This window comes from Scylla paramamosain, chromosome 3 (assembly GCF_035594125.1).
Source record: "Scylla paramamosain isolate STU-SP2022 chromosome 3, ASM3559412v1, whole genome shotgun sequence".
Taxonomy (NCBI): domain Eukaryota; kingdom Metazoa; phylum Arthropoda; class Malacostraca; order Decapoda; family Portunidae; genus Scylla; species Scylla paramamosain.
In genome coordinates this window covers 35,049,774-35,063,021 of record NC_087153.1, presented here as the reverse complement: position 1 = coordinate 35,063,021, position 13,248 = coordinate 35,049,774, and the positions used below count along the sequence as shown (strand labels likewise).

Genomic DNA, 13,248 nt, shown 5'->3' with positions numbered 1-13,248 from the left:
CTGCATTCCACCTCATTTAATTGGCCCAAAAAAGAAAAAAGAAAAAAATTTACCACACTGCCCACAGCAATCAGGTGAATCTACTCCTCCTCCTCCTCCTCACCTGTCCACGTGTCACCTGCGTTGCCCTCCAAAGAATCTCAGCCTATCACAGACCTGCTCCACCCACATCCCACTCTGCTCCTCACCTCACCTCAATCAGCCTCGACCCGCCCCACTCCACCTCGCCCCGCCCAACCCCGCCCCGGCCCATCCGCCCCGCCCTGGCCCGCGCCCCTCGTCCCCCGGGGGCCAGTTAGTTACCCTGATCGAGCACGGCTGTTAGAGGTTAGTTCCAGCAGTTAGTCACGCGCACCTACTACACTCCGCCGTCCACCACCCCACTTATGCCCACCTCACCGCCGCCACCTTCTGTCTCCGCTCCCCCGGCCCTCCCCTGCCCGCCCTGGCGTGGCCCCGGGTTAAGCCAGGTGCTAAGTGGCTAATTAGACACGGAGTGGACCTACCGAAAGCCTGCCGGGACGTACCGCATGGCTGGCATGTCGCTCTCCACTGACGAGATGAACAGAGAGAGAGAGAGAGAGAGAGAGAGAGAGAGAGAGAGAGAGAGAGAGAGAGAGAGAGAGAGAGAGAGAGAGAGATTCTGCCTGAATTCAGCCTCGCGGTTCGAATCAGTCTGACTGAAGCTTCATTCCTGTTCACACAACACTGGCGGCCCGATGCAGAGTTAACGCGACGAATAATAAATAAACCAGAGGATAAAAATTTAATACGAGATCAAACGTGGAGGAAAGACATGGGAGAGGATCAAGGAAGCGATGACGCGGCGAGAGAGATCAGAGGGAAGGGAAAGAAATACACAGAAAGGAAGAGAAAGAAAAAAGTGAGAAAAATCATTCAAAAGTTTAAAGGAAAAGGAAATTTGTAAGAAAGCAGGAATACAGAAGAATGATAAATAATATCAGCGTGAAAAAGAGACCAAAGAGGAAAAGAAATGCACAAAAGGAAAGAAAAAAAAAAGAAAAAAGCGTTAGATGAAAAATAATTTCCAAGAAAGGTATGCGCATAAATAAGTAAAGAAACGTTTAATAAAAAAAAATAGAAGAGGTAAGAGAGAAGGGACAGAAATACACAGAAGGCAAGAGAGAGAGAGAGAGAGAGAGAGAGAGAGAGAGAGAGAGAGAGAGAGAGAGAGAGAGAGAGAGAGAGAGAGAGAGAGAGAGAGAGAAAAGTAAAAGAATTAAAAGCGTCAGATGAAAGGAAATTTGCAGTAAGGCATGAGTATAAAAAGAGTAATGAATAAGATTAATGTAAAAAGACGCTTCATATTCACATTATAATAGAAAATTAATAAAAGCAGGTATTATTAGCGAGTGATAGATAAAGAAAAAAGCAGCAGCACCACTGATTAATGGAGGAAGCAGGTATAAAAAATTCTGTAAGTAAAGATTCTCTATCACAAATTTTCTCCTTCTCCTTCTCCTTCTTGCTATTCTTCTTGTCATCAATTTTAACAGGTAGTATGTTATTATTATTATTATTATTATTATTGTGATAATACATGACGGTAGACCCCTGTTGCTATTATTATCGTCATTATCATGATCATCGATCTTATAATCACTCTTAAAATAATTTATAGGCGAATGATTATCTTTTTATCACTATTATTTCAAACAGCAGCAGCAGCAGCAGCAGCAGCAGCAGCAGCAGCAGTAGTAGTAGTAGTAGTAGTAGTAGTAGTAGTAGTAGTAGTAGTAGTAGTAGTAGTAGTAGTAACAACAGCAGCAGCAGCAGCAGCAGCAGCAGCAGCAGCAGCAGCAGCAGCAGCAGCAGCAGCAGCAGTAGTAGTAGTAGTAGTAGTAGTAGTAGTAGTAGTAGTAGTAGTAGTAGTAGTAGTAGTAGTAGTAGCAATAGTAGTAACATGACAACTGTAATCACTTCTAATATTATACCATCATCTAAGTTTATCCGATTTATAATTTCGTTCCTCTTTCAAATAAATAAATAAATAAATAAATAGGTAAAGAAGACCACCAATGTGACTACAGGACACCCTCAATAGTTGTTTACGATCTTTCAAGACCGTAGCGTTGGCTCCGCGATGAGGGAACCACACCGCTGTGTCACGGGGCCCTCCACTGCCTGCCGCCGCCCTCCGCTCAGCACGCGAGGACAGCACGGGGCAGGCAGGAGAGCAGCAGCTTGAGAGAGAAGCCAATATTCAGAAACCCTATGCTCTCTCATCACGACTATTTTTCAAAAGCCAAAGAGATGATTTTAGCCGGGTTCTCCAGTAGAAATAATGTAGAAATTTTCTTAATCTTTAACTGGAATCATGCGAACATCCTTAAAAACACGTCCAACTCCAACAAGAGCGTTTTGAAAATAGTGTAAGTGCAGTGCAAAAGTGTTTTGGTACATGTGCCAGAGAGAGAGAGAGAGAGAGAGAGAGAGAGAGAGAGAGAGAGAGAGAGAGAGAGAGAGAGAGAGAGAGAGAGAGAGAGAGAGAGAGAGAGAGAGAGAGAGAGAGAGAGAGAGAGAGAGAGAGAGAGAGAGAGAGAGAGAGAGAGAGAGAGAGAGAGAGAGGTTATTTACACTGCTGTCTATGTGCATATGTCGTTGAAAATATCCTAAAAAAAAAGTGCAATGTCTGTGTCCTATGATGAATGTTCCTGCGCTGACAGTTATGGTGGACACGCCGAAGTGATTAGAGGAGTGCATGAACGAGGCACATGTCTGTGATTATTACGTTCCAATATCTGTATTATGAAGAATAGATAATGATGCAGCTGCTGACGACGATGATGCATTAGTTGAAATATTAATGATGATGGTAATGATAATGAAAATGATAGTGGTAACTGTAGTAGTGGCTGTTGAAGGCGTAGTAGTAGTAGTAGTAGTAGTAGTAGTAGTAGTAGTAGTAGTAGTAGTAGTAGTAGTAGTAGTGGTAGTAGTAGTAGTAGTAGTAGTAGTAACAATAATAATGATAATAATAAAATGAAAAACAATAACAACTAAAAGCAACAATCACAATAAAAGTAATAACAATGATCACAATAAAACAACAAAACCACACCAGTCAAGAGGAAAGTAACAACTAACATTACAATATCACAACCAGGAAGTTTATCTGTCTTAAGAAAAAAAAAAAAGGCTTACTTTCAATAAACTACCTATAAGATTTGTCTTAGGAATAACTTTTCTATCTTAGCTTTTATGCATTCGACAAAATATAATCTGTTTACCTTTAGTATTTTACAGCAGTTCTATTTCCTTTCCTTTATTTATCTTTGCCTGAAGTTTTGGCTTTAATTGAAAAGGCTAGTCACATTTACTTATCATTAATCTTCACTGTTGTTTGTAATTTCCTTTTTTATTAGTAGCAGTAAATAAATGTTCAAAGTTTTCAAATCTTCAAATGTTGTTCATTTCCGACTGATGTCATACCGCTTTCCTATTTCCTTCCTCCAGACTCAAGCCACCACAGACAACACCCCGCGGCTGTGAGGGACTCGAGGCACCACAGCCACCACAGACATCATCCCGCGGCAGTGAGGGACTCGAGGCACCACAACAAGAGACAAGAGGTGGGGTTCTCTCAACACGTGAGTGGGAGTGACGGCATCCGCGTGTGGGACGAGTCATTCACTATGTATTTCCCTTCCACCCGTCGCGTTACAACTTGACCATGTCCCCGCCATTTTGTTGCATTACTCTCTCTCTCTCTCTCTCTCTCTCTCTCTCTCTCTCTCTCTCTCTCTCTCTCTCTCTCTCGTATTTTCAATGGTTACAAAAGTTATTAATCGGATTTTCGCAGGTTCTCTTCTGCATTAATGGAGCATAATCCTTATTAAATGATCATTGGAATTAAGAAAGAAATTTAGAATCTCCAATAACTTCCACAGCAGGCAGTTAGAAATAGTCGAGATAAGACGCAGACAAGATGCAGAAAACAGTTCTATTACTATCACCACCGCTACATTAAGGGCATCCCTCCATTCCTTCTTCAACACAGTCTCCGAGCAAGTCACCCACGCATAGATACTTTTTTTTTTCTTTTTATGTAAGCGGGGACTCTGGATTAAGGTAACAAAAAGGCTACAAATAAAACTCCAACTGAAGGTGCTAGTCCCCAAAGTGTAGTCAAAATGGCTACACAAAATTTGGAAATAGCATCTGGATTAAAACCCGCCTCTTGAAACGGTTTAACAGGTGGCAGAATGAGTGTAGCAAGGCAATCAACTCAACACAGCAGGGTACCGTCACGCGACCTGAGCCACGACATGCAGTATTTGGAAGAAAGTTTTAGTTGATCAGGAGCACATGCCTTGGTAACATGAGATGAATCGGCACGGAGACCACGCACGCCCCAAAATAACAAAGTGAAATATGATTGGAGGTGATTACTGCAATGAGCACTGTGAGGGTGACAACCGCCGCGCCATCAGGAAGTGAGACGTGCGGCTTCAATACACACTTGAGGGCGAAGAGCTCAGAGGAAGACAAGTCATGATGAATGGACGGACACATGATGAATGGAGGGACAGAAGTGAGGACTGAAAGAAAGACAGGCAGGCTTGGCAACACCCTAATAGATTACGCTTCTCCGCCCCCTACCTATGACATACACTCCTTCAAGACGCACCAAGACATCGCGGGAGCTAAACTAGATATGCTTGTAATCTATAGGAAGTGTTCCCCTGATGATTAAACGGGCATTTTTCTCCTCCTCTTCATTCTATTTCTCTACTTTGTTGTTCCCTCACGTGAAAAACAAAGTTAAATAGGAAGATGGTATACACACGGGAAAGAATGCACAAAAACACACGGGATAAAAACTCCAGCACATACATCCTGGGTACAAGCATACATCACGTGGCCCATTTCACGTCTCTCGTTGCCTCACTCTGCTGGGAGGATATTAATCTGGTACCAAGACTAACAAATCACCCAACGCTTCCCACTGATCCGTGACTCTCCGCCGCCCGGTAACCCAACCCTTCCCTCCCCTCACCGAAGCAGCGCCAACACCCAGCACAACACAGCACCTAGAACAGCACAGCACCCAGCACAGCACCCAACGCAGGGTTACCTCCACCGCACTGCCTCGCCTCGCCTCCCTCTTGACTCGTAAAGCGGCAGCACTTTATCGTTCCTGAACCTGGCATTTCTCACTCTTACCGTGATGGCTGATTAAAAATAAGTTTACCTTCAGATAAGCTGCGTTCGCTCCCGTCTCTCTCTCTCTCTCTCTCTCTCTCCTCTCTCTCTCTCTCTCTCTCTCTCTCTCTCTCTCTCTCCTCTCTCTCTCTCTCTCTCCTTTAGCGTAAAAATGTCCACGGCTTGTCCTTTTAGATTAACTCAACGATTTCTGTCACTCTCATCCCGCCACCTCATGTGTGCTGCCTCACCGCTCTATCCCGCGATGGAGTGTGATTCTCTCTCTCTCTCTCTCTCTCTCTCTCTCTCTCTCTCTCTCTCTCTCTCTCTCTCTCTCTCTCTCTCTCTCTCTCTCTCTCTCTCAACATTTCACGTGAACTGTCCTCTCAAAGGCAGCGGGCTATGCGGGCCTGGTGGGGTGGCTGGAGGGAGGGAAGGAGGGAGGGAGACTCAGAGGCGCAGAGGGTAATGGGAAGTGAAGGTGTGACTCCCAGTAACTTTGAGGCGACGGAGGATTCGGGCTCTGCACTTGAGGGTGTTAAGGCGATTTCCCGGCGTGTCCGGCTGCCTGAGGTGTTGAAAAGTACTGGTGGTGGGAGAAGAGAGGCTGATGGATTGATTGTTCTAAGGCGCCGCAACAGAGAGGCAGAAGGGGACAGGTGGCAGCCTTACTAATATTCTTTACATTTTGGTTACAGTAACATGCTAAAACACACTGTAACATAAGAGTCATGGTGTGTAATGTCTTTCGCATGCTTAAGACGCACAGAATTGGTTATGGTGTTTTTTTTTTTTCTCTCGATAAATTTTCTACATTCCCACTCCACTCACAGAAAGGATCTCTTGCCAAAATACTCCTCCACTTTTCGAGATATTGGGTAAAGTTATGTTAGAGTATGTTAGATTAGGTTAAGTTAGGCTACAATAAATTTACTCTGACTGGAACTAAATACTGACTTTTTCCCCCCAAACAATTCCCCCTTCCACCTTTTTTGATCAATTAAGTAAAGTTAGGTTAGCTTAGACAGGGAGAAATTTATCGTGAATTGAATTACTTTGGGAGAAATTTTCAAGGTGTAATCTCTGTGTGAGGAATCTACTTGAGAGGATTCTACATATCAGGGGCACACGAAGTCACAGAATCATACGAAAAACAGAAGAGGAAGACAGTGTAGTGAAGTGATATTTAATGAAGAACTAGTGGACAGCAGACTTTGAAATGTGGAAGAAGAGGCAACAACAACGGGAGTATAACGCACTGAAAAAATAAATAAATAAATAAACAAAAAAAATAAGACAGGAAAAGAGGTGCCGATACAACGACTACACGCATTAGGGAACTTAAAAAAATAATAAATAAATAAATAAAAAAAAATAAAAATTCACGGATGAATATGATCAGTTGAAATAGATAGGTATGTTTCAGGGACTGCCATGTACGTGTAGGCTTGATGGTATCTTGCAGCTTCCCTTATTTTCTTATGTTCTTATGTTCTTATAACCATCAAATGAACTAAACTGAATGGGAGAATCATTGCCCTGGCCACCACAAACAAGTCCGCTACCACCGCCACCACCTCGTCCCGCTCCTGTTCATCCTGCTTCTGCTTCACTTGAGACTCTGAGTTACCCCGCAGTGCATTTCTAAGTGAGAAGGTAATTGTAAGGCGGCACCGATTAAAAAAGCACGGCGTCACCACAGCAATCCTGCGGTGGGTATCTGAGGCATGGGACGCGCTGGATTACCCCACGCCAGGCACTGCATTTTCAACACTTCCAATAGAAATAATATCTGCAAAAAAATGTAATCCAAATACCTTAAAAAAAAGCATCGAATAGAAATAAAATCTGTGAAAAAAATATTATCTTCTCTAAACCTGATAAAAAATGTAAAAAACGAGTAAATAAAATGTAATCCAAGACTCTTAAGGAAGCTTCGAATAGATATTGCATCTGCTAAAAATGTAATCTTGAAATAATAAAAAGCCTTCCAATATAAATCTGTAAAGAAATGTAATCTAAAAATCTTTAAAAAAGCAAACTGTGTCACATATTCAAGGAAGATTCCAGGAAAAGTTAGCATATTTTCATCCAAATAGTGTTTCCTTCTCTCTCTCTCTCTCTCTCTCTCTCTCTCTCTCTCTCTCTCTCTCTCTCTCTCTCTCTGCGCTCACGAGGAAATTACTAATACTGAATATAAAGTGATATAGTGAAAGCCGATCTGTGTGTGTGTGTGTGTGTGTGTGTGTGTGTGTGTGTGTGTGTGTGTGTGTGTGTGTGTGTGTGTGTGTGTGTGTGTGTGTGTGTGTGTGTGTGTGTGGAGATAAGTGCTGAATTTTGCGAAGCAGTTCATGCAACAATGGGAAAAAAAAGAGGAAATTATCAGGTAGATTCCAATTAGCTATGTATGTAGATCTGTGTGTTGTGTAATTCCACTCATACACAGATAATGACGTAGATAATACCATGCATACATACATTCATACATACATAATCACAAACATACAACATACATACACAATCACAAACATACAACATACATATGAACGGGCAGACTACCAATACAAATGGCAAATAGGAAAAAAAAAAAAAAAAAAAAGAGATGCCACAAACATATTTCCACAACACCAAGGTAGCACTTAGGGAGAGCAAACACACAAACGCCAGCAATAAAGATACAACACCTAGTAATCTGAGTGGATCTGGCTGTACCTGCGTAGCTTACCTTCCCTTATTGTTATAAATCACTCACCTTCACACAGATATACATGCTTATAAGGTTACAACACTTTAAAATTAATCTCTCTCCCTCTCAGCTTGTAGCGAGCACTTGGGGGCGCTAAAGACACTTGGTCAGTTAGTAAACGTGTGTATTTGACAGGTATGCGAGAAAACGATAAGAAATTTCAATAATAAACACAAGCAAACATTAACACGTTCAGAGCCAAAGGATCAATTTCATTCTCTCACTAGGGAAATTAAGTAGAAGTCAAGAAACACCTCTAATTACTCATCCACTGTTATTTATATATATATATATATATATATATATATATATATATATATATATATATATATATATATATATATATATATATATATATATATATATATAATATATATATATATATATATTTATTTATTTATTTATTTTATTTTATTTTTTTTTTAGGGTATTAATTAAGGGTTAAAAATCATCTCTTAGTCATTCATCCATTGTTATTTATATTCTCTCAAAAGGGGGATTAAATAGAGGTTAAGATTCACCTCTAATTACTCAACCACTGTTATGTATATTCTCTCACTTGGAAGATTAAATAAACGTTAAGAATCACCCATCCACTGTTATTTGTATTCTCAAATTAAGGGAATAAAGGAGAGGTTAGGAATCACCTCTCAGTTTCTCTTCCACTACAATTACACCCTTACTTACTCCATTCTGACTCACAACTGGAGAGGACTGCAAGAAATTCGGAAATTGTTAGAGTCTGGGAATAGAGTATACACTGGCCCCGCAACCTTGTCCGTAATCCAGTACGTGTTTTGAGCAGTAAATTATTGGATGAAAAGACCGGTTTTAATGTATGGGGTGTTCTTATTTATTTACTTTTATTTATTTATTTATTTATTTATTTTATTTTATTTATCTTTTTTTTGTGTGTGTGTATGGGGAAGGAATTTAATATTGGAAAATACTATAAAATTGTACAGTAAAATCTTCTTAGTTTGTGCCCCGTTTATATACGAGGTCACTGGTAAAATGGAGTAAATAGAAGTGATAAATTACAATCTCTCTCTCTCTCTCTCTCTCTCTCTCTCTCTCTCTCTCTCTCTCTCTCTCTCTTAATGACTCATGCATTGGGCAACTGTGAGTCACGTGATGTCATAAACTGTAATTATACCAAGGGGGGAGCTGAAGAGGAAATGGGAAAGGAAGGAAACGAGAGAGAGAGAGAGAGAGAGAGAGAGAGAGAGAGAGAGAGAGAGAGAGAGAGAGAGAGAGAGAGAGAGAGAGAGAGAGAGAGAGAGAGAGATGTTATAACATTACTACAAAGGAAAAGAGATAATACAATAAATGGAGAGAATGGATGAGAGAGAGATAAAAGAAAGGAGGAACAATGACAAAAATTGAAGAGAAGTATTAACAAGACTGGGCGAAGGGAAAAGATAAAATTAAAACATTCGTGAGATAAAAGAAAAGTGAGGATGAGGATAAACAAGAAAAAAAAAGTGTTAATGAGAAGGAAAAAAGATGAAAAATTATAATTAAGAGAAAACGAAAGTACTATGAATAAAAAAAAAAATGAGATAAGGAAGGAAGATGAAGAAAAGGGAGGGGAAGAAAACAATGAGGAATTAAGGAACTCGTGTGTCTGAAAGGAGATAAGAAAGAGGAAGAGAGAAAAAAGAAATTTATCGCAGTTCTAAGGAAACTGAAAAGAATAAAAGAAAGGAGAGGAAAAGAAAAGAGAAAAAGAGATTTAAATGCTAAAACCCGAACGAAAACCAAGAAAAAGAGAAAAGAAAAGGAAGTAATGCAATTACGAAAGAAAGAAAGAAAGAAAACAAAGAGAGAGAGAGAAAAAAAGGGATGGAAGAAAACTACAATTTATCTCAATTCAAAAGAAAGGTGAAAAAAAAGAATAATGAAAGGCAACACTAAACCGTACTTTACTTCTCTTTACTCCCTCCATTAAAGAGATAAAAACAGATGAGAGGATAAGAAAGAAAGAAAGAAGAAGGATGGGAACAAGGAAAAGAAACGAGGAAGAAATAAAATCGCAAGAGGAAGGATAGGAAAGAAGAGGGAGGAGAAAGGAAAGAGGAAGGAAAAGAAATGAACTAGAAAGAAGGAAGATAAAATAAGGAGGGAAAAGAAAGGAAGTCACAGGAGGTTAAAAAAGAAAGATGAAAAAATAGGAAGACAGTACTTAGCAAACTCTCTCTCTCTCTCTCTCTCTCTCTCTCTCTCTTTCTGCCTTTGTTAAAGAATCACAACTTAGGCTCTCGTAAATCACGCCTTCTCACAACTTCCGGCGTGAAGGAGCGAGAGGCGCGGATAATTGTGGCGAATGATAACACGAGGTAATGAGGAAGAGGCCAATTACCACGAGAGAGAGAGAGAGAGAGAGAGAGAGAGAGAGAGAGAGAGAGAGAGAGAGAGAGAGAGAGAGAGAGAGAGAGAGAGAGAGAGAGAGAGCATGTATCTAGTTTTATTGTATTGTCATTATTAGTCATTCCTTAATTTTCTCTTGAATGTAGAAACTAGTCATTTAACAGAGAGAGAGAGAGAGAGAGAGAGAGAGAGAGAGAGAGAGAGAGAGAGAGAGAGAGAGAGAGAGAGAGAGAGAGAGAGAGAGAGAGAGAGAGAGAGAGAGAGAGAGAGAATAATGCCTAGAGGTCAATTAAAAAAAAAGAAAAAAACTCATCATATTCCACAACTCAATCCAGATGCAGTCAAGCAGAAAAATACAATTAAAACTAATCGGATATATTCGTTGATTGCCGATACAACTAAAATACAACTCAGGGTGATAATTATTGAATCAGAGCAATGCAGATATGACAGCGAGGGGAATAGGAGGGAGACGAGACAAAAGGGGAAAAAGAGAAAGGGAAGAAGAAAAACATGTAGGTACAATATTTGACATTATATAAAGAGAGTGATATAAGAAGGAAATTTTTTTTATATGAATTGTTACATGTGAACAAAAGGAAATGCTGAAAGCTGATAATAAAAGAACGCTAATGAGAAAGCATATAAAAATCGTTAAATTATACAAAAAAAAATTATATATATATATATATATATATATATATATATATATATATATATATATATATATATATATATATATATATATATATATAAAACTTAAGTGTAACAAAGAGGGTAAATCTGAACTTTTTTTTTTCTTTACTTTCTTTCCTCGGTGGTAAACGATGGCAGGCAGGGCTCAGTGGGCGATGGACTGAGTGGCGGGTGGGTATGTGGGTGTGTGGATACTGGTGGTCACTGATGGTGGTGACTACATGCTAGGGCGCGTGTGGTAATAATGAAGTAATACTGGCGGTGGTGATGGTGGTGGTGGAGGCGGCGGTGTAGGTGGTGGTGACGGTCAGGCGATCGGTCGGCCCGTCGGTCTGGCCGCCTGCCTGCCGCCTGCCCACCCTCGCCTCGCTGCCCTGCCTACCCCGGCCGCCGCTCACCCTACTCCCTCTCTTCACCTCAGACACACACACACACACACACACACACACACACACACACACACACACACACTAAATAAATAAAAGTTTTCATGCCAGTACTACACCAAGTTTAATAATAATAATAATAATAATAATAATAATAATAACAATATTAATAATAATAATAACAATAATAATAAACAGACAGTTCACCATAAAGTCATTTACTCAACATCCTTTTTTTCTTCTCACTGCAGTCCATCTCAATCCACACGTTTTTCCCTAATAATCAACGTGACTTTTATTTTTATCTTTGTATCTTATTTCTCTTTTTTTTTTTTTTTTTTCCACAGGTGGAAATTTTGTCAGTTTCCGGAGCACGTCCCCGGTGATGTATTTATCACCTGTAATTATAGAACATTTGCTCGGCGACACGGCGCGGAATGATTTGACAAGAATTCCGAAGTGCGCCAATACCCGATATTTAATCAGCGTTTTCTCACTCGGCCGTAAATTCTAGCAAATAGCAAATTCATGTCGACGGATTTTCTCTCGACGTAGACGCGAAAAAAGTACCGGGAGCTTCTTGCATGGATGTTACTGATTAAACTTGTGTATGTGTGTGTGTGTGTGTGTGTGTGTGTGTGTGTGTGTGTGTGTGTGTGTGTGTGTGTGTGTGTGTGTTACATTCTTTTTCATATACGATCGCACCGCAAACAGACATTAATGTGCACTGTGTTTATCCATATATCACACACATACAATTCATAACAACAGTATTATCATCAGCAGAATTATTAATCAATACATCACATGAAAAACAGACATCATGGAAGCAAGAAGGAAAAACGAGAAAAAAAAAAAATGAGATGAGGGAAGAAAAAAAAAAAACTTACTTTTCTTCTCCTGCATGTTCTTCAGGTGTGGGCGGGGGCGGGGAGGCTCCGGCGGCTGCGGCAGAGGATGTCACGAACGATCCCCTTCCCCTCCACCCTCACCCCACACATCACCACTGCCCAGACCCCACGCCACCACTTTGCACAAACCCAAACACTTTTCCACACTTAGCACTTCTTTCTGGGGGGTCAGTGCTCCACCCGCGGCGCGCCTTGATTTGACGCGGCACTACGTCAGGGGTAATTGGCTCATCGGGCTCCGGCGTGAGTACGGCGCCTCTCCGCCTCCTACGATCATGATTATCTCTGGGTAGTTCCTCTGTTTCTCTATTTCCCGGCCGCCCAGCCCTCGAGCGGGACAGGGTCGGGACGTGGGCGGTGTAGGAGGGCGACAGGAGCGTGTCGTCTGGCGGGCGGGATAGAGCACGGCCGCCCTCTTTGCTGACAACAGTCGCCTAACAACTCAACTAACTACCACTGGGCTCCTTCCACCGCGAGTTCACTCACTTTTCGGTGTGTACGAGGCGAGTGCAGTGATGCCGAGCCCTGGGACCACTGCTCGCGCGCGCCGCCACCCAGCCACCACCCCACACCGCGGCCTCCCTCGCCTCTCCACGCTTCCACACACGATGACGACCTGGACGTGGGCGACACGCGGGCTCGTCATACGCACTCACGTCGATAATTGATATTGCAGAAGCCTGGACAGCCAAGTGGCAAACAGTAACACAGGAGGAGTGAGCACGGGCGAAGGGTGCCTAGATGCCAAGTACCGCCAGTCGTCAGGTCTGTGGCTCCCCCGCCCTCCCTCCACCCGCCCCTGCCTTCCTCCCTACCCTGCCGCAGCATCTACACCCCCATATTGCAGCCTCGACACCCCCACTCAATCTTCAACACCCAGCCACAGCACATAACCTCCCCACCCACGTGATCCCACACCGTTCTTACTTTCACATCATAGGGGAAGTATCGAAAGGTACAGAAATACAAGAAA

The 13,248-nt window shown here is 41.7% G+C and overlaps 1 protein-coding gene across 1 annotated transcript in view; it reads right to left on the bottom strand.

The window, feature by feature from the left end:
* The window catches only part of LOC135096724 (zinc finger protein GLI2-like), a 159,029-nt gene extending 146,002 nt beyond the window's left edge, over positions 1 to 13,027 (bottom strand). The window contains exon 1 of the mRNA XM_063998459.1: positions 12,255 to 13,027. Within this exon, the coding sequence (XP_063854529.1) occupies positions 12,255 to 12,270 (16 nt within the window). The 5' untranslated portion in view covers positions 12,271 to 13,027. The remainder of the gene's footprint in view (positions 1 to 12,254) is intronic.
* Positions 13,028 to 13,248: the final 221 nt, after the last annotated feature.